The following is a 22,163-nucleotide window of genomic DNA, read 5'->3' on the forward strand; positions in this document are numbered from 1 at the left end:
TGGGAATACCTAAAGCTTGAGACCTATTTTTTCCCTAAAATTTTAACAGTAGGCCTTTCTACTACTTATAATTGAATCCAGAAATCTATTTTCTCCATCTCCCACTTTCAGTGCCAGTGAGCAATACTGCTATGCAACAAAAATGCTATCACTTTATCCCAGTGTGAATGAGTAGTTTAAATCCTCCTTCTAGTACTAATTAAAACAATCATGCTAAGAGTGAGAGTGACTTTGTGTTTAGAATAGATTTTTTTTTAAGGTGGAATATATTCTTCTACAAGAGATTTCTTTCCCTTTTATATTTTGATGATCATTTTCTTATAAGAAAATTAAGGTATGTTCTCTTTTATGAGATTAAATAATGCTACCCTCTGATTTTTTTCACCATCACATTTACTAAGCTATCTGATTTACATGAAATTGGGCACTTTAGGGTATTCTTTTTCCTCAGAGTATGTTTAATAAAAATGCTGTGTATGTAGAAACGTGTCAGTATTTATTTCATTTAAAGATACAGCTTTGCAAATTAGTCTAGAGTAAGCTTATTTTCCAGAAAAGAGAATAGCTCCTAAATTAATTAGCAAAATTAGATCATTTCTTTGAAGGTGAGGGTAATTCTTTCCTACAAAGAATTTTACTCAAGACTATGATTACTACAAACGTAGTTTGTGTTGAATAATTTGAGTGAATTCAATTCACTAACATAAATTTGTTGTCTACTATGATGGAGGTATTATTTTATACACTAGGGATTCAGTTGAGAAAAATACAGTTTCCTGACCTTATATCCTAGTTGAGAAAAACAGACAGTTATTAGGAATTTTAAATAGTGCAGTCGAAGAAATAAAGCAGGACAATGTGATAGGGACTGACTTGGGAATTGAGGGGTAGATAAATTTGGGTCTTGGGGATGATCTCACTCATGATGTTTTATTTAGACTTTGAGTGTTCAGCTGAGAGAACAAGAAAGGCTTTTCAGCCTGGAAGAGCCTTGTAAGCATTACAGAAAACAGGCAACTATGGCCTGAGAGTAATCAAGGAGGACAGATGCTGGAGGTGTAGATAGGGTCGATCCTATTTGGAGGACTAGATCTAAATCTGGATTTTCTTCTCTGACTGGAGCTGTGACTGTTCTTTTGTACTTGTGATTTGGATGAGTTGCTTTGAGTAACGTGCTGCTTCTGAATCTTGCATACAATTATTCATAACACTACCATCAGTCTCCATGTAACGTATGTAGAATAAACCGACACACTTAGGTATATTAAAATAGCCCAATTTATGCTAGATGGGGTTTACTAGAGAAGCAAGAAAAGATATTCTGCATCTGAGATGATCCAAAGATTTGAAAACAGTGTGGTTAGAACACTGGCTTACTTTGAAATAGGTATAGCCCCCAAATACTTTGGAATGTCTGCTAGGATTATCTACTAGAGTAGGGTATCTTAGAAATTAATCTAGACCCCCCTGAATCATCTAAGCCCAGAAACTTGAAAAAGACTTCGGATTAAAGTGAAACAATACCTGTACCAGTGTCTCTGTCTCTAAGTTTTAACCTGAGCTGTCACTGAGTTTTAACCCTTAAACACTGCCATTTTGGATGGTTCAGTTAGGGTGGGTCTGCTACTGACTAAGCATTTTGCTTAACTACAGTGTATAAGCACGTACACATAAATGTGTAACTGTTCACTTCGCCTCAAATTTAAAATGAACAATTTTGACATTTCACCAAACACAAACTTGGAACTGTACTGAACATGACAGAAGGGGAGATCTGTCTAGAGACAAAATAAATTCAGTAGGTTATCAACTATTTTGAAGTAAACACATAGAAAAAGTTTGGAAAGGTAGGCAATCAGCATTGGCTAAGGCCTTTTAGAGCTGATCTACAAAGGACTTCTACGATAACAGTCCATTCTGGGAATTGTGAGTTAAAGTGTTGGTAGGGACAGGAGAACCAATAACTGAATGGGATAGGAAGTATTCCCCTCAAATACAAGATACTTTGAAGTAAATTTATGCATTGCCCTAAAACCTACAGCCTTAAAGGTACAATGTAGGTTTTTTCCTATAGTTTATTGTGGGCAGCAATAAGAGATGTAATTTCCAGTTTTCCCTTCTTACCTTTCAAAGGAGGAAGACAATAGCAAGATTAGATAATGGTTAATCTGCTTTAAATAAAATTTTGAATAAAAAATAAATTATTCAAAGAAGTGGCACTTACTGAGCGTGTCAGCTGTTGCCTAAATTATTGATCCATCTTTTAAATTGATTATGCAGGTAATACATGTGACCACTAGAAGGACTGTGATGCGCTTATCCAAATGCGACGGCGTGTTTTAAATTATATGCGAATAAATATATATTAGGTCAATTTCAGATCGCAAAGGAATTGTTTAAAAATATTTGTGTATGTGCGTGTACAGAATATATATCCCTTAATGATATCTAGCCCAATGTAAGGACAAACCCACAAGTGTGGCGGCGTGGCGGGGACTTGACCCTCCGCTTAGGCAAAGCGCACCGCAACATTAAGTACTCGGACAATTGCACAACTTACTAATGTGCAGCAGCAGGCGGCGGGGAAATTTCCTCAAATCCGCAACCTGGGTGTGAAGAACGTGGCCCAGGGGCTCAACGTATCCCTCGCTGCACCGCGCCTCGGAGCTACCGCTCCCTGCGCGGAACCAGGGGGCGGTGCGTCCTTTGAGCCCGCCCCGCCTCAGGCCACGCCCACCCAGCCACGGGTCACGCCCACCGGAGACTACCTCCGCCGCAGGCTCCGCCCAGCTGGCCACAGGCCCCGCCTTGGCGTCGTCGCTACCGCTGGGTAGAGGATGACGTGAGGACAGTGGCGAACATCTCCCGGCGCAGCGGGGCCGGCGCTTCCCACAGCCCGGGAGTCCGGCGTGCTGAGAAGCGCCCCTCCGAGCTCCTCTCCCATCGACCTCTCGTCCTCCCCCCGGGCCGGGCCGCCCCCGCGCGGCCCCTGCGGCTCCTGGCACGGCCCCGCGCTCGGCTGCCGCCCTGGCGCGCTCCACTCTGTCGTCCCCGGACGGGCGCGGACCAGCTCGGCCCGGACGCCGGCGGCTGGGGAGGGGGCGCTGGCCCCGGGGCCGCGCAGGCGCTGCCACCAACCTGGGGCTGTCAGTGGAGGGCGAGTGCTGGCTCCGAGGGGAGGCGACGCTCTCCGGGGCCAACGGGCCGCACGCCGAGGCGGCCGTGGGAACGACTCATCCCTTTTCCAGCCCCGGGGCGGCGCTGGGGTCGGGGTCGGGGCCGATGGGGGCCCCGCCCCCGTCTCCTGGCCTGCCCCCGTCGTGGGCCGCGATGATGGCGGCCCTGTACCCGAGCACGGACCTCTCGGGCGTCTCCTCCTCCTCCCTGCCTTCCTCCCCATCTTCCTCTTCGTCGCCGAACGAAGTGATGGCGCTGAAGGATGTGCGGGAGGTGAAGGAGGAGAACACCCTGAACGAGAAGCTTTTCTTGCTGGCGTGCGACAAGGGTGAGAGCCAGGCCCCTTTCTCCGCCTCTGGACCCCCTGCGCTCGCTCCCCGCGACCTCTCCCTGCCTCAGCCTCCTCGGGCACTCCCTCCCCGCTCCCGCGCGGCCGCTGCCCCGAGCCCCCGGCGATGCCCCGCGGGCGCGCGCAGCCCGCGGCGGCTGGGGCGGGGGTGCGCCCTCCGTGGGGTCCGCGCTGGAGGTGGCTTTAGCTCCACCCCTGCTGCTGACCACGTGAGTGATCCGGGCTGGTGTAGGAGCTTCCAGTCCGAAAATCCCATGACCTTCCCCTACGATTCCTCCCATTCAAGGGCTCTCACCTGGTTTGTCTTTTAAAAGAGAGCCTTCTTTTATTTAGCGTCTGCCATCCAGGGACTTAGCCAATGACGGTTGAATGGAATTAAGTATCTGAGCATCTAGGTAGAGATAGATGAAATAAGGACAGGAGTGGAGAAATTCTGCCTCAGTTCCCAGAAGTTTCTCCAAACTTAGGAACGTCTGCCATGAATTCGTGCTCTTTGATAGAAAGGTTTATGGCTCCAGAGCCACCTTTGGGAGATAATGTTAGTGAAAAATAATTACAGGGTGAAAATACATGGAATATATTTAGTTATTTTTCTTTAAAAAATTTATAAAGAGGTCATTTTAGGGCATACTAAGTCTTTTCAAATACGCGTGTTTTCGAGTGATGCTTATAATAAAAGGAATAGGAGATTGATTGCCCTTGGGCATTTTAATTCCTACATGAGCAGTATTGAAAATTTCTGTTTCTAAATTTATGCAGCTTGCTGTACGATGGTCATGCTAACTTAAGAAAACTGTTAGAACCTTGCAGACTTCCAAAACAAACCCAAAGGGCAACTTACACTGTGGAAAGATTACAAAAGAGTTTTTTGTTTGCCACCATGTGTGAATGTGTTTTAAATGAATGATAGCCTTCCTAACCTCACTGTTTTTGAAATAGAATTTTATTTGCATAACTTTTTGAAAACACGTTGACATATAAACAAAGTCCACCTAAGGCTGTGCGCAAGGTGTTCTCATGTAGTTGTATTAACTACTGTGGAAACTTGTTAAGGTTCGTCATAGACAACTTTAGCCTTGGAATTGTAAAGAAATAGAGTATATATCTATAACTTCACAAAAATTGTGGTCTATTGATTATGTAAAATTATTTAGTGTTGGAGTGGCTTGCCTGAGTTCTCTTCCCTCAAAAATTCTGTGAATAGGGTAAGGGAAAAGATTTTGTTGTACTAGAACAAATTAAGTGGCCATTTCATCTACTCTGACCATTCTGTTGTGATTATGTTAAAGCAAAGTATGTCAGGAAAGGGAATTTGGTATTTCTGGCAAACTGAGGATGGATGGAGAGATGTCATAATGAAATATGATTAGAGTACTATTCATAGTGCTTATATTTAGGATTATTGCATGACACGTCTTTAACTGGAAGAGTTTTAATTGGTAGCAGTTTGATAGCCTATCCTTAGTAGCTGTTGAAGCAGCTTGAAATTGTCAACTTTCCATTTTATAAGATTCTTGGAGAGATTTGACTTTTGAGGACAGGGTGGAGATTAAATATGTGTACCTTATATATATAATTTTAAAATATTGAGTGAGAGATTAAACAGGTATTTTCTGTGTTTCAAGTGTATTGAAACAAATTTTCGGGTTAGATTTGGGAAAATGGCATATTTTTTACCCATAATTATGGTATACATTTATATTTGAAAATCAAGTTATGGTAATTTTTGTTTACAAAAAAATTGTAGTGCCTTTTTAGCTTTACATACATGTCAGTATTCACAAATATAAACTTTTTTTAGTGTTACCCAATCCCAATTTAAAAGTGAAAAATTTCATGAGGTAGCTATAACTCCTACAACTATGTTGATATTTCAACAAACCAAACAGCAAACATTTACAAAAACAACTTTTGGGGTAGAGTGCTCATGCTCTTCATCGATGATTTCATTTAATCCTTACAACTCCATGAATCAGATTTGTGTGTGTGTGTGTGTGTGTGTGTGTGTGTGTAGCTATATGGCAGTTGCCACTATATTTAGCTGGTTGTGGTTGAATGAGTGAAAAATATTTGTGTCAGAAAAGATGTATCCATATTTGGACTTAATAGTTGGTAATTAAACTTGCTTTGTATGGATGTTTTGTAAACCTTGATTTCTGCATATTATTCATCCAATACAGGTAAAAAGCAAGCATGCCACTTTAGTAGCACCAGAACAAATCAACTGATAGCATTTCACAATGTTATTCTGCATGTGTAAAATGTTTACAACAATCCACTTAGTGATAATCTAGGCATTCCTAAATTCCTAAAATTGTGAAGATGAAGTAGTTATGTATGTATATGTTAGTAAATAGGTGACCCTTTGAAAGACTGGTAAAGATTAAGGAGTAAACAAAAAAAGTAGGAATGAGCAATAAAAAACAGGAAAAGACTTTATACCATCTGACTTTAAAGTAAATGAGTTCAATAGATCTAACCACTGTCCATCCAGATAGTAGTCTCTGTGACTGTTACTGATCTTCCAAGTGGATTAGGATCATATCAAAGGTAACACTGGGTCCTTCCTTTTTTTTTGTAAAAACCTTATAAGAAAACTAATTGAAAGTTCCTGTTCCAGTAATATAAGTTGGCCCCTACCCCAATGAAATTCTCAGCAAGTATATTCATGTTCATTTTAGACATAGAGTTCTACAATTCAGAGGTTAAAGCTAATGAAACAAGAACCAACTATACATGTGTTGTTTTATTAAATAGTAAATTGTGGTTCTTACTACCTAAGTCTTTTTCCTCCCTCATTGAGAGTTATTATGGTAATGAGCCTCTTTTAATCATGTATCCTTAGGCCTACCGACTAGAAAAAGTAATAATTTTTATTTATGATTTGTGTTAATTTTCCTTATTTAAAGTAACTGCTTTTGGTACATATTTGTGAACCTGAACCCACATAAACTCTTCAATTTGCTGATGATTGGTAAGCAGTTCTTCCACAGAAAAAAGAGTTACAAACTGATTCCATTTGGGCCAATTCTCCATTGAGGCTGTTTTTGGGAAATTTAAATTGAGTCAGCATTTCTTCTTGGCATTTCAGCATGGGGTCAGAGGAAGGATGGACAGTGCAGAATTTCATTTTTATGCCTTGGCTTATTCTAGTTGGTGTTGTCACTTTTGTAATATGTTTTCTGGGTTATAAGGAGGGATACTTAAATGATAGCCTTACTACATAAGTTATGTGTACGGTTGGACTATGGATGCAACATTTCTGGTGAAGTAATAGAAGCTTATGTTTTATTAAGCTTATATATTTAATGGGACTTTTTTGTTTTAGCTATTTGAGATTAGAAGGGTGGTGGGAGAGAAGACTGCAGAGGACTGGGTATTGGTGAGAAGTCTTAAGTTGGCAGACTGCACCTAGTGTAAAGAGGTATGTGCTGTGAGGTGCAGAAAGGAGAGGTGAACTGGGTACCACAGGCATCATTCTACAAATATTTCTTGAATTATCCTTAGGTGTGGCACTTAAGAATTTTGTATAGGAAAGCTTTTCAAATCATCAAAGTTTTGGATGTACTAGTTAGGAAATTTTGCCAGTAGGTTATGGTTATTTTAACAAAATAATGTTATTTTAGCCAAAAAATGACTCAGTTCACCAGCATCTTGATGAATAGTTCATCTTTGTATTATTTTTACTTTACTGTTCTTTTAAAAAAAATTTTTTGGGTATGGGAATTAAACTCAGTGGTACTTGACCACTGAGCCACATTGCCAGCCCTATTTTGTATTTTATTTAGAGACAAGGTCTCACTGAGTTGCTTCGCGCCTTGGTTTTACTGAGGCTGGCTCTGAACTCGCGATCCTCCTGTCTCAACCTCCTGAGCTGCTGCTATTACAGGCGTGCGCCACCATGCTGGGCTTGCTGCTCTTTTCTATGTCATCAAAATATTCTTAGCACATTCCTAATAGTGTTAAGGCATTGGAAAAGTGTGTTATCAATAAATTACTGACTACATCCCTATCCTGTAAGAGTTATTTTTCTGTTATGAAGATCTCTTGTGCTCTAGTGAGGAGCAATAAGGAAGAAAAAAGTATGTTGTGTATAGTAGATCTGACTGAAGGGAAGTGGTAAATGCTCAATATAAGTTAAATGGCTTATGTGCAATTTGGGAGACAGGATATTCCTAGTACTGAGCAATCTCTTCTTTGGGCAATTAATAGATAAATAAGATGGATGGAGAGATAGGTAGGTATATAGGTAGGTAGATAGATTAGCAAGCCAAATCCTTATGCTTTGTATATTACAAAGTTGAAGGGTGTTAAAAGATGTGATTAACTGAATAAGTATTGTGGCCTAAAAATAATTACTCTTCTTGCTGCCAGTGCTATAAATATCTTCTTCACAGCTGATTCTGTCAAATTTAGTGATACTGAGAAGTTTAAGATCTGGGGTTAGTAGTTTCATAGGTAATAAGAACTTCAAAAGTAATGAAGTGATAGGTAGTGATTTTAGGAGCCCAAATGAATGATCAAGACTACAAGAATTCCAGCACCACCAATAATACTTAGGAGATCCAGTAGAATTTCTTTGAATGCCAAAACTTTTCCTCTTAATAAAATCTGTTTTAAGCACAATTGGGAGTATTTCAATTAGCATGTAATTGCTATAAAATTTGTTATAAAAATTTTATATCAGTTTGTTATAAAATCTTGGTTTGAAAAGATTTACAAATTTTTTTAATTGAAAAATTGTTATTTATTTGACAGAAAACTTCTGAATTAATATAAAGAAATGACAATAACTTGTATACACACTAATTCAAAACATTTTCACTAAGCACCAAGTAGAACAGTTCCCTATCTTTTCACCAAAAACCCCTTTATCATTGAAAGACTGCTTCAAACTTAGTTTATTTAGAATTTTAATCAAGAAACCTAAAGCTGCCAATCAGAGCTTCTAATTAGCATAAGATGACCAGGTTAAACCTTTATGAGTAAAAAATAACTTTTAAGTTTCGACCTATATATTCCAACCAAGGGAATATGCTAGCCTCAGGCTGATCAACAAGGTCACAGGTCCACAAAACAAATATCATACTCAAAGCGAACAAACAAAATGAGTTTTATATATACACACACACACACACACACACACACACATATACACACGAAGTGAGAACAAAGTATTGTGTAAAATACATGTTGTGTATATTCAGTGCCTAACAGGAGTAATGCCTATTTCCCATGAGCATACAATGCAGCAAGGGGCACAGAAACAAATACCACACCCTAACCCACAAGGCAGTGGAAGGAAAGAAAGTCCTGTGCCTTGGAATGGAGTGGAGGCTTCTCGACCAGGTGGCATCCAGGCCAGATCAGGAACAAGAGTGGATATCAAAACTTGTGGGGAAGGATCTTCCTTGTCGGAGAGGACAAAAGAGCAACAGACCTACTAACTACTCAGAAGACAGTGGAGTGTCTGTACTGGCTGAAGGGATGTAATCTAAGAAAAGATACAACAGAGAACAGAAAACCTCCTCCAACAAGAGGGCAAATATGCTCCCCAGAGGAGTCACAAGCTCTCTATGGAGGTGAAGGAGCCGAGGATCACTCTGCAGGTCACCTCCGCCGCAAAGCCCTAGTCCCTGGCAATCAAATTCATGAGCAAGAATCTTCTGTCATGTAAACTGACTTTTCTTCACCAAAAAGTAAAACAAAAACACAGGCAAACAACACAAAATTCAAAAGAAAAAGAATCAGACCAAGCTTTGACCCCTCGTACTTCACCTGTGTCCCAGCTATCCTGCTAGAGACTGGGTCTGCTTGTTACTCATGCTAGTTAACTACTGCAAGGCATCTAGCATATCATGCTCCTAGTATAGCTCCCCATCAAACAGGCAACACCACACAACACAAACTCACCCAAACAAAAGGCAGCATCAAATTAAGGATCTACTGTGATATTACTACACCAACAGCATATTTTAACCCTTTTTCTGCCCCATTTCCAAAAAAATTTACAAAATATCTGTGCTACTATGGAAGCATTACAAACACTGCATTAGATTCCTCTTCTTGAGGTAGTTCAAAGTCTTGAGACAGCAAATTTACATATTTTTCTCTACTATCATGAATGGGTAGTAAATGTTAAAGGACTAAAACCAAACTCCTTCTCCCCTGATTCTGGAGTATTGTAATTTTCCCCCTCAGATAATAACAAACTAACAATTGGAAAAAAGTATATAAAAGTTATATAAAAATTTTAAAAACAAGCAAAAAAACAAGAAAGAATCTGTGTCATCAAACTAAGTCTAAACTTTGCTACAAACAAAACCAAATCTCACTTGGTTCACCAAGCCATAAGCATTTTAGAAACTAATCAAGTAATTAACAGTTCACAAAAATCAGGGAAATTTTTAGGTGGAAACAAAATTAACACCAACTCATTCCCTGGCAAATAATTCTTCTAAAATGTCACGTCCACACAGACAGGTTTGGTGAAACTGTCTTCAAGAGGCTACTTTGTAGGCCAGACCCCTCTCAGGTCTGCTTCAGAGGCGCAGGGATATTGGCAGAAGCCTGCTCCAGGTAGGCCAAGGAGCCCTGGGGGACTTCAGCTGGCTTTTTGTGCTGCACATTGATGTCCTCCAGCACCTGCTGCCAATGCCTGAGCTTTGTCAAATGCTTCTGCACCAGCGCATCTTTCTGCTGCAATTCATTCCTTAGTTCTGAGACGTCCTCTTTGATAACTTGCTCCGGTTTCTGTACAGACAACTGCAATTTTTTCTGTAGAAAGAAGCATTCTGTCTGTCTTGCAATGTCTAGAAACTTCTGGATACACTGATCAACACCAGTTCGAATTTCTTCCTGATCGGTTCCATTGACATAATCCTGACTCACGAGAGAAGCAAAGCAAGCCTCGAATGACGACTTCAACTCGTCCACCAAGGTGCTGCTAGAAGTTCTCGGCACGCCAGGCGCTGCGTGGAGAAGGGAAGCCTGGCCCGGGAGTCCTGGCGGGGGTGGTGGTGGCCCCGGAGGCTGCCGGGAGAACATACCGCCCAGCGGAGCCGCCATGTTTGGGATGGCGGGCCGTGGCCCACTGCCAGATTTACAAATTTTTTGGCAGATAAAATTCTTCCACACTTCACCACTAACTTAAATTTTGTTAGTGTAAAATTAAAACTAATCAGTATTAATGCTGCCATTTCAGTAATAGTGAAATTTAACATCTTAATATCAGAAAATCAAATGAGATGCCAGTGTGGAAAGTTGGAATCACCTGTGCTCAATCAGTATTGTAACATTTCTCCATTGTATTGCTCAGGGGTTTGTCACAGTTGGGCAGTGTAAATTGTGCAAAGGATCCATGAGATTTCTCTGGTATTTTATATACGATTTCATTTTTTTAAGTTGCCTGTTGGGATTTACTACACTGATTTCATGACTTTTAATGGGTTGCAACCTGTAGTTTGAAAAACATTGATGTAGAATGATCATAATGGGTGAGCCAGAGAGTGGCAAGGTCCTATAGGGTTTTGTAGGCAATAACATGATAGAAGATCATGAGGATGTATAAGCTTGATATGCTTTGAATTTTAAAAAGAACACTCTGGTTGCTGGGTGGGGAATGGATTGAAGAGATAGAGCTAGAACAGGGATGAGCAAACTGGCCCACAGGTCACATCCACCTGTTTTGTAAGGCGTGGGAACTAGGACTGGTTTTTACATTTCAAACAGTTAAATTTTTTTAAATTAAAAGAATGATTTTATAACACACGAAAATTCTGTGAAATCCAAATTTCAGTGTCTATAAACAAAGTTTTATTGGAACATATCCACATTATTTGTTTACATATGATCTGTGGCTGCATTTGTGCAAAAGGAGCCTGCTTAAGTCATTGTGATTAAGATGTCCTATCCCTAGAGCCTATTATGTATACCACCTGGCCCTTTTTCAAAACACGTTTATTGACCCCTGTATTAGAAGGTAAAGTTATTATTAAAGTAATACAAAATTGGGCTGGGGTTGTACCTCAAGTGGTAGAGTGCTTCCCTAGCATGTGTGGGGCACTAGGTTCAATCCTTGGCACCACATATAAACAAATAAAATAAAGGTATTGTGTCCATCTGCAACTAAAAACTTTTTTTTTTTTTTTGTGGTGCTGGGGATTGAACCCAGGGCCTTGTACTTGCAAGGCAAGCACTCTACCAACTGAACTATCTCCCCAGCCCCTAAAAACATTTTTTTTAAAAAAATACAAAATTACACTAGGGAAAAGAGTCCAGTGTGAATTTAACTCAAGTTCTGTTGTTCAGAGGTGATTCGGTGTTTTAAAGAGAGACTGAAGGAATAGTGCATGGGGGCTCAATAGAGTGAAGAAAGTGAAAAATTACAAAAAGCAGGAGGTACAAAACTGGTCTATGTGAAACCAAACTGGGTTTACTAACTGGTGCTTATGAAGTTAGGCTCTTACTTCTCACCCAGGCTGCGAACAGGGGTCCTGTTCAGGAAGGTGTTGGCTGGAACAGACAGTAAATTCTTTTGGTACCCATGAGTTCTCAGGCAGGCACTGAGGCTCATCCTAGTGATGCATCCTTTAGCTGTTAGGAACTTTGTTACTGTTTACTTCCAGGCTTTATAGGCCAAGGTTGAGACATGGTAAACAGAGCCCAAAGGAGCTTGACTGGAATTTAGTCAAGGAGAGAATTTTTTGCAGCAGATGTGTCAGTTAAGATGCCCATTCCTCATCCAAAAGAGAGCTAATGGATGAGTGACACATAGAAGATAATGGATGGGGATATGTAGATGAGTAGGCATGATATTTTGGAGAGGGTACCAAGATGACTTGCTGTTGAATTGGCATACTCCTATGGAATGGATTGAAAAGCTTTTTCCTTCATGAATTCTTTGACAACCATCAAGTCAAAACACTAAACTGTGTTGTATTTCCTTCTATATATTCTAAAAATCAAAGGATGTATGTAACTCTTGAAGGCAACTGCTATTTAAAATGGAAATATAAAGTATATTTATCTGATAAACACAGGCATGTTGAGTTGTAACCCATGCTGTGTTAACTAGCTTCTTGCTATGTATTTTAAGTTTCCTAACTTCTTTTTATGTACACACTCATCCTAAAAGTGAAGACTATTTTGCTCCTTTAACATGCAATATGTCTTAAATGACTTGCAAACATAAACTTTGGAAATGAAGCAATATTTAAAGAGATAGTGACTGAAAATATTGCAGAATTAATGAAGGACAGAAGTCCTTTGATTTAGAAAGCTTAGTGAGTCCCAAACAGAAATAAAAATCCTCATCTGGACACAGAGGGATAACAAGGAGAAATAGCTGAATGTTTCTTTCTTAGTAGCATTCTCCTGTTACTAAGACATTGAAATAAATGCATCTGAGATAAGGTTTTAAATGTTATTTTCCAGTAATAGTGATAAATTTTTACTGGTCTGTTTGTTTGCTCACTGTTGAATCAACTTGGGACTAAGGGCATAACTTTGTGAAGAGTCTGCTGTTTCTACAATAGAGCCTTAGTGCCTAAATATTAATTCATAGTAATATGGGGAAAATAGTCTTCTTGTTATTAGTTTTCTTCTGGAGAGAATTAGGGAAATAGGTTCTCAAGAAAACTACTCTTTATCTTGTTTTGGAATATGTGGGAACTATAAGATCAGAGATTAAAAATAATAGCAAATTTATTTGAAATTAAAATCTGTTACCTGTCTTTCTTATTCACTGTCTTTTTCTGTATCATAAAATCAATTATTTCTTTTTTCTTCTGATTTCTGCTCTAATTGTCATGTTTCTCTGTTCCTTATTTGTAGACTTTTAAGGAATAGCCTAATATTTACAAGTCACCTAATATGGTTTATTCACCTTATGTTTAAAAAGTAAAATGAAACAATAAATAACCCTCTTGCTTTCTTTCTCTAATTAGCATTCCTCTTTTGATTTATTCCCCCTAATCCTGGACCATCTCATTGGCAAATACACATAGTAGGCCCTTGGTGAAAATAATTATTCTTATTTTCCCACATGGGTTAACTGTTTTGTTGTAGGCTACCATCAGTTATGAGACAGTCTACCTGATTCTGACAGGTCAATCAGTAATTCTAGTCCTGCCTTAGAGTTTTAGGATCTGAATGTTGCCTGGTCACTTACTTTAAAAAGTTTCATCAGTGAGGTGTGTGTGTGTTATGTGTGTTTGACGGGGAGGAGAAGATTGTCAGGTATTTTTCCCCTCTTACTATACATACACCATACACACAAGTATATGTTCATACTGCTTTTCAAAAGTATGCTTTCCCACCAAAAAGAAGTATGCCTTCCCTTTAAAAACTCCTTGTTATATCTTCTTGTTACTTCTGAATCTCATTTTTAACCTTTGTGATGTATGAATAAATGTATATATAAATTTGAAATATAAAATGTATTTAAACTACTACTTATTTTTCTAGCTTCCAGTCTCCATTTGGGAGCATTTTTTTTGGGGGGGGGCATTCTTTATTAAATTGTTTTACATATCTTCTACAAGCAGAATTTTAAACTAATAACTTTTCATACTGCACAGTAAAAAAATTTTTACTTGCATTTTACATTTGCTGTTGATGTACTTGTTATCAAGATATAAGTTTTTATCTAGGAAATGCTCACATTTTCTGTGCACACTTTCATATACAAAAAGGAGTTCAGATATTTTAACTATTTTAATTCCACAAGCTAAATTATTCTTTACAGCCATTCTTATGTGTCTTGGATATTAAATTATGTTTGTATATTGTTATTTAGGTGACTATTATATGGTTAAAAAGATTTTGGAGGAAAACAGTTCAGGTGACTTGAACATAAATTGCGTAGATGTGCTTGGGAGAAATGCTGTTACCATAACTATTGAAAACGAAAACTTGGATATACTGCAGCTTCTTTTGGACTACGGTTGTCAGGTACAAGGCTAGATAATTTTATCCAGTAGCTTCTAAGTAATGTTAGATATACCATGTTTTTGCTTTTCCTTCTAGTTTACTTTCTCCTTTTTATTTTCTCCCTTGCTTGTTTACTCTGTGTTTGAACCACTAAGTAGTTTAAAGAAATTTTAAAAAGTCATTTTATGAAGTATGTTTTGATAATTTGTCTTTTTCCTCTCAACTCTCATTTTCCCTTACATCCCATAAAGCTAAATTAAGATGAGTTATTAAAGATGATTTTGTTTTTATTACCTGTATCAATCCTATTTTTGTTATATACCTATAAATAGGACAAATGTTCTGAAGTGTCAGGAGGACAAGTTTTTATATGCCCCATGTTATTTACAATCATGTGAATGAAAAAGGACTGGTTTTCTCCAAATTTTACTAACTTTTCCTTTTTGTTTGAAATGTAATGTTTACTTACGTATGAAAACGAATAATTTTTTTTAACTGAAAAAGACACCTTTCTCTTTGTCTTCATATCAGTTCAGATACAAAAGCAGGCATGCATGTAAATTTTGAAAGAATTCAGTCTACAGATTCTGAAAGGGAATTTAATAATAATATATTTTCCTTTCCTACTTTGGTTTGCTTGTAATGGGACTTAGCACATGAATTTTGGCTCATTTTTCCCCCCACTAATGGGTATACATAGATATACTTTTTGAGTGATATCAGGAAGCACTTGTAGCGTATTTTCTAAATATAAAGTTATTCTATATACATCTCTGTTTTATATTCTAACATGGTACTGTCTCTACATATATATTTGTGGAGTCAAAACAGAGATTGCTTGCCCAGCAACTTCAGCTATCTAGAATCAGAAAGAGTAAAAGAAAATACCTCTAACCAGCCAGAGTAGCTGTGATGAAGTTTCTAAATTAAATTTAATTGTGCAAGTACTTCTGGAGCCCTCCTTCAAAATCTGTTTGTTTGTTTGTTTCTCATTTTAGATTCCATGTTGACAGACTTAATTCTTAGTTTTCCAATCTAGAGAGAATTCAAGGGGCAATAGAAAGGGGCACTAGAATACAGTGGAACAAAATGAGACATGGTACCTCTGGCACTGTTTAATAAAGAGGTCAATAGCATTACATTTCAGATCATCTTTGAGGGGAGCTATGCATTAGAATGGTAACTAAGGTTTATAACAATGGCCTAGAATCAGCAAGGAGAAGTTAAATTATATTCAGTACCTATTGTTTTAGAAGGAAGAAGAATATATTTATGTAGTACATATGAAAGCAGAAGATGTCTACCAAAATGGTTTTGATATTAGCTGAACACTTAAAGGCATAAGCTTCAGTTACCTAGAAAATAAGGATACAAAGAAATTCAGTCCCTGATGATTGCAGATAAAGAGGTATTATGGTTTAATAATTTTGTGTTTTTACATATATGGTCATATGTATATAATGATTCTGTACTTTATACATGTTTCTTTCACATTCTTGATCATATTCAAACAGCATAGTCAACTTATATAGATGTAGTCTTTTATAGATCAGAAAACTGAGGCTCATAGACTTTAATGAAATGTCCAAAGTTCTAAAATTATTAAAGGCAAAACTAAGATTGAATTTAATCTTCTGATTGCAAATCCCATGCTCTTTCCGGTTCACTGTCCTCTCCAGGTTACCTAATTCTCATTCTGTCAGTCAACAAAAGTTCAAGGCCTTTGGTTGCGTGTGATTGTGAAAATGAATAAGCAAAGTATGGATTCTGCACTAAAGTATCTTAAAATGAATTAGACAGTTAAAGTGCATGAGTTATAAATCAACTAATACAAAGATGTATTTGATAAGTGCTGAGTGGTAATAATGCTTGACTTTTGTATGTTGTTTTGCAGTTACAAAATGCTTTCTTGTATTTATCTTGTGTTATATTGGTGGTTTTCAACCAAATGATTTTGCCAGGGAACATTTGGCAATGTTTGGAGATATTTTTAGTTTCACAATTGGGGAGCATGTTACCCACTGGTTTTTAGTAGGCAAAGATAAGGATGTTGCTGAACATCCTACAACACAGAGGACAGCTACCACAACAGAAAACATATCTGGCCCAAAATATCAATAGTGCCATTCTTGAGAAACCCTATTTTATACTTAAACTCTTGTGGCTTAATATAAATATTTTATATTTTTAGAACTGTAGAAAAGGCTGTGATCACTATATATGAGAGCTACGATTAAGTAATGTTTCATTGGAAAAGTGTTAGTTGAGCTTAGCTTTGAAATATTAATGTTGCTAACACTTAGGCAGCACTACTCCATGCAATAACCTTATACATATTCACTTACTTAATCCTCACAATAGCCCTATGAGGTAGATAATTGTTATTTTCCCTGTTTTATAGAGGAGGAAGCTGAGGTTCAGAAAGATTAACTTGCCTAATGTCACTCTATATGATAGACCTGGAATTTGAGCCTAAGTTCTGGCTCTGTAGTGTGTGCTCTTACCTATTACCCTAATTTACTCTCAAAAATTTATAGGTGGATAAGGAAAAAAAGATGTATAGAAGGACATAAATAAAGATATGTGTATTCTTGAGTCTGGAAAGAATATTTGGGTTGCAAAGTAATGGGAATTATCAGGAAAAATAACCAAAAGAAAACTGATTAAAAAAGGCCTTTTATAGTAGGCTCAGGAATCTGGGTTTAATGTAATAGATAGTGGAGTATCATTAAATGATTTTTAAAGAAGGGTGTGCTATATGTCCAGTGGTATTTTAGAAAGATAAATCTAGTGGTTGAATTTAATATAGATTAGAAAAGTAGAGAAGTGTGTAGCCTGCATGAGTAGTTATGTGGAAATTCAGATATGAAGATGTTAGTACTAAACTAGAAGAGTGGCTGTAAGAAGAATAGTTAACTACAAGAAGAGGGAGGAAAAGACAGATATGAGAGATTTATGAAAGAAGAATTTAAAAATCTTCATAAATGTTTAAATCTGGAGCGGGGAATGGAGGAGTAAAGATAACTTGAAAATCTTAAACATGGATGACTGAAAGAATGAAAGAAAACTAGCAAGTTAAGAAATCAGGCTTGGTGCAAAGGAAAATGACTTCTGGTTTTATGGTTTTAGCTTTGTCTGTTTGAGGACTGTCAAGCAGTTCCTAGCAGTCACAGGTGAAGGTTTTATCCCTAGGGAAAGGCCCAGATGAAGAGATAGTGGTAGGCAGCCATAGGCTTTCAGCTGACCACTGATGTCACAAGAGTAGGTGAAATCACAGAAAAGCAAAGATCTGGTGCAGACTTATTCTTAAAGAGTGCCTGTATTTAATAAAGGGCACAGAAGGAAAGGATTTCATTAAAGGGGACCAGTGAATAATTGAAGATGTCAGGGGCAGTTGAGATAATATAGCATTGTGAAAGCCAAAGAAAATAATTTTTAATGTGTTACTTAGAAATCAAGGAAAATGAGGAGATAGAAATGGTCATTGGATTTTGAAAATATGGCATGAGAAGGATTAGAGAAAATGATGCATATTGATTTGAGAAGTTTGAAAGGAAGAAGAAAATGTGAGTGGTAAGAGATAGGATCAGGTTAAGTTAGCATAGAGTAGGGAAGAATTTAAAGTTGTGAGAGGTAGGAGCTCTAGCCAGTATTTTTGCCAATGAAGGACCAAGGTCCTATAGAAGATTGGAGAACTTTAAAAGAATACTAAGATGGAAAATTAGGTTTAGAAAGGAAATAACTAGCTTCTTAGCTGAGTTTAGAGGAAAGAGTATGGGAATTGTTGAAAAGACAAATTCTAAGGTGAGAAGGAAGATAGGGAACTCATAAATACATCATGATATATGCATTGAAGCTATTATAATAAGGGATTGTTAGATGTCTGAGAATTGGGAAACAACTAGCAAGGATATTTTGTTTTCCGTATATATTTTGGAAAGAATTTAAAAAATAGTTTTCCTTCAGAACAGCCACTGTTTATCAAATAACATACTGTTTGTACAGAACAAATCAATGGTGTAACTCCTTATTTACATGACATTTTTATACAAATAAATATTTTATAGCTGAAGCTTATCCTTTTAAGCATTGAAATATGTAATATAAATATTGTTTACTAAGCAGTAAATCTGAATATAATTTAACTATAACATCATAAGTGGGAATAATTGAGAATGTAATCTTCCTTTGCTTCATATGGTCTGAAACTATTAACGTTTGTCATTATGTTAAATGTCTTCAGACTGCTGTGTACGGACAGTGATTTTGCTACACTGCTATTTTATTTATTCAATGGTGAACCCCCCCCCCCTTCCCTTTGTTGGTTTTAACCTAGCTGTTCCCTAATGCAGTAAAGATTTGAAGGATACTTGGGAAAGCCAGATATCCATCATTTATAGACAAAACTAAGACTGCATGCTTAGACCTTTTCTTCTGGGCAGTAATGCCCACGAAGTTATTTGTGACAACTCAGTAAAAGTTATTGTTGGTTTTTGTTTGTTTGTTTTTCTTGTGTGTGTGTGTGTGTGTGTGTGTGTGTACGTGTGTGTATGTGTGTTAAGTTGTGGCTGGATCCATGGCTATATTTCAAATGGTTGAAGTTGCCTGGTATTTGATTTTGAGAGCAGTGGCATTACTATAATAGTTATTTTATGGTTAAAATTTAAAACTACAAATGAAATATTTAGTAATAATGGATGCAGGGTTCTTTTTTGTTTGCTTAACTTAATGTGCTAAAACTGAAAAAATGTTTACCAAGCAGAAGAATAATGCTAAGACTTGAAGTCAAGAGTTATAGTCCAATGAACCCTAAAATTTTTAAAGGAAAAAAATGATGGATTAAATTTCTCATTTGGGGAGGAAGTTTTTCCTAAGAGAGAACCTGGGTGGTTGCTAATTGTTGAATGAGGACTTCAGCCGTTTCTTGGGGTGTGTAGTCCTGTTTTTCAGTGTCCATGTAAAGTCTGCCATTTTTAGTCCTGTTTTTGCCATTTGGATAAAGTGGATAAAAGTTTTATTCTTTTCAGCTATGAAGAACTATTAAAGGTCTGATGTAGTTTCAGTCCCAGAGCAGGAATGTTGATTTATTTAAACAGAAAAGGTTATTAGAATTAAAAATGGACAGATTGAAAATAATCAGGGCATTTAAAAAAATTAAATCATTACTTATTCCCATGTTTTCCTTCTGCCTTTATGGTTTTCCTTAAACAAAAAAACCAAAGAAACCAAAACGTAATGTCATGGTTGCCAATAGAACTATAGACTGTTACAGAGAATCAAAAAGTTCTTATTTCCTGTGAATCCGTTGACTTTTCCTCCTGTCAGAAGTGGGTCTTCACAATGAGCTATAGGTTGAGAGTAAAACTATAAAAAGTCACTTCTTTCTCCTGTCTTTACATTCTTTGACAACTTAAAATTCTTTGGTTTTATACTTGCTAAGATTATTAATATTAATGTCAAATTTGTACAATTTCAGTCAGCCATGTATGTTTCAAAGATAAGAAAAGAGTGCTCCCCTCTTTAAAACTTTTTTACTTTCCTGTTTTCATGATTGTATTGATGATGATCATTTTTGTTAGACTGAACGTAATCCTTTACCCATAGTAATGGTTCCTAGCAATAATCTTCAGAGATTTGGAACAATAAGAATCTTTTTTTTGGTTTGCAGTTCAAAAGTAAAGTTCTTGAAAAAAATTTTTCAACTTTAAATATTGCATGGATCAGCACTGCTCCACTAGTAATCCTTTCTATTAAGCATTCCTTATTTTACCAGCTCATACATTAAAACCAGAGTGGAAACGTGTGTATTGTAGTACACAGAAGTACTGCTAAGGCAAGCACGTGTACAGTCTAAATTTTTGAAAATTCAGTATTACTGAATATAACACAGTTTAAATTTTAAAAAATAATTTTATTTATGAATTAGTAAAAAATAAATAGTTTACCTTTTTATCTTCCATTTTCATTTTTAACTTTTTTTTTTTTAAAGTCCGCAGATGCACTTTTGGTGGCAATCGACTCTGAAGTAGTGGGAGCTGTTGATATACTACTTAATCATCGACCAAAACGAGCATCAAGACCAACTATAGTAGTTAGTACTCTTAAATATTTATTAATTTGGATTTTTAAACCAAAGTAGATCTCCTGCCCCATTGCCATTTTTTTTCTTCCCCCAAATTTTAGTTTTTTTAAAAATAAATTTTTTTCACTTTGTGAAGTATTACTTTGAAGTAAGTAGACACTTGCAAGAATAATTAGTATTGCTTTCAGGAAAACTTCTTAAAATTAATTGATATTCCCATAATTTTATCAGAATGGACACTTTTAGACTGGAATATTCTGAAGGTAATATTGAATATATAGACTAGTTTCTAGATAGACTTAAGAATTAAGTGTCAATCATAAAACTATTAAATGAAACTATAAAACTGGAAGAGAATATAAATGAGTATTTGATTAGGAGTAGAAGGATTTTTTTTAAAGCATAAAAATAATGGACAAAAATAACAGTGGGGCAGTCTTTTTGACTGTTAGAGACGTTAAATTGCTGGAATTCAAACATCAGGCAAAGTTTAGAAAGTAATAGAAAACTGGCCAAAGATACTTTCAGCATATATCTCCAATTAGTAATCTTTTTTAATACTAGATAAATTAATGGGAAATACCAAATCATATTACAAAATGACAAACCTCAGAAAATTAAAATATTAAACCTTACTGATAATCAAATGTGAGATGCTAATTTTTGCTTATCAAATTACAAAAAAAAATTATTTTTTTGAGATAGAATTTCACAGTGTCTCCCATGCTGGTCTTGAATTTGTGGGCTGAAGCAATTCTTCCCTGTGAGCCTACCCACTAAGTAGCTGGGGCTACAACCATTCATAGCAAGGGAGGAGTAAGAGTTTATATGCAACTGTTGCAGGTGTTTTGGAAAACATTTTGGCAAGATGTGTCATAAGCAAGAAAGATGTCATGTTATGTAACTTAAGTGTTTTCTCCTCTGGAAATCCATGAAGGAGATGGTTAAAAAAAATGGACAAAAATGTTGATTCGAATCTTATTTGTAGCAGTGAAAGAGAATCCAATGTAATACAGTAAACATTCTAAAAATAGCTCAGTGGGGAGAGGCATGCTATAGATGTGCAGAGGCCCAGGATTTGATCCCCGTCACCAGGGTAAAGAAAGTAAACATCTTAAAAGAAGATAGAAAATGTAAATAATTATATGTACATGCAGTGAAATATGCAGTCATTAAAATGGTATTTTAAAAAGAACCTTTCAAAATATATAAATTTATTATATATTAAGCAAGAAAAAATGGGGATCGTGAATTATTATACAAAATATATAAATTTATTATATATTAAGCAAGAAAAAATGGGGGTCTGGTTGATTGACCAAATTAAGTATATTTTTTCTTTAAAATATTTTATTTATTGTTGTTCAATTAGGATAGCACTAATAATCAAATAAATACTAATTTAAAAATAAGTTACATGTTGTGCATCAGATTTTTTAAATTATATCATTTATTATTGATGATGATAAAGTTAAACAGTTTAACTGTTGGGAGTACAGATGTTCATGCTCAGAAGAAAAATATTTTTTTAAGGAGTAATTATAAATTGGTAGCAGACTATCTGCCGTGATCTGAGAACTGTGAGAGGCTCTGCCAAATTTCATCCTTTATCATTACGGAAAA

General features: G+C 36.7%; 2 protein-coding genes across 10 annotated transcripts in view; one reads left to right on the top strand and one right to left on the bottom strand.

Annotated features, from left to right (window-relative positions):
* Positions 1-2,924: 2,924 nt before the first annotated feature.
* Positions 2,925-22,163, top strand: part of TRPC1 (transient receptor potential cation channel subfamily C member 1) — a 90,036-nt gene continuing 70,797 nt past the window's right edge. For 2 of the 9 annotated variants that reach the window (XM_079101071.1, XM_079101078.1), the window contains exons 1-2: positions 3,150-3,505; positions 14,325-14,479. In XM_079101071.1, coding sequence (XP_078957197.1) covers positions 3,283-3,505; positions 14,325-14,479 — 378 coding nt within the window. In that variant the 5' untranslated portion in view covers positions 3,150-3,282. Of the gene's footprint in view, positions 3,506-10,630; positions 12,136-12,276; positions 14,480-20,447; positions 20,550-22,163 lie in introns of those variants that run through there. The other 7 variants (XM_079101080.1, XM_079101082.1, XM_079101079.1 and 4 more) reach the window with 6 other exon arrangements.
* On the bottom strand, positions 9,866-10,609 carry LOC306638032 (mediator of RNA polymerase II transcription subunit 28-like). The gene has a single exon (XM_079101094.1). It carries the CDS (start codon positions 10,592-10,594, stop codon positions 10,058-10,060), a length of 537 nt encoding a protein of 178 aa, XP_078957220.1. The 5' UTR covers positions 10,595-10,609; the 3' UTR covers positions 9,866-10,057.

Source organism: Sciurus vulgaris (genome assembly GCF_902686455.1).
Source record: "Sciurus vulgaris genome assembly, chromosome: 10".
NCBI classification, from domain to species: Eukaryota; Metazoa; Chordata; class Mammalia; order Rodentia; family Sciuridae; genus Sciurus; species Sciurus vulgaris.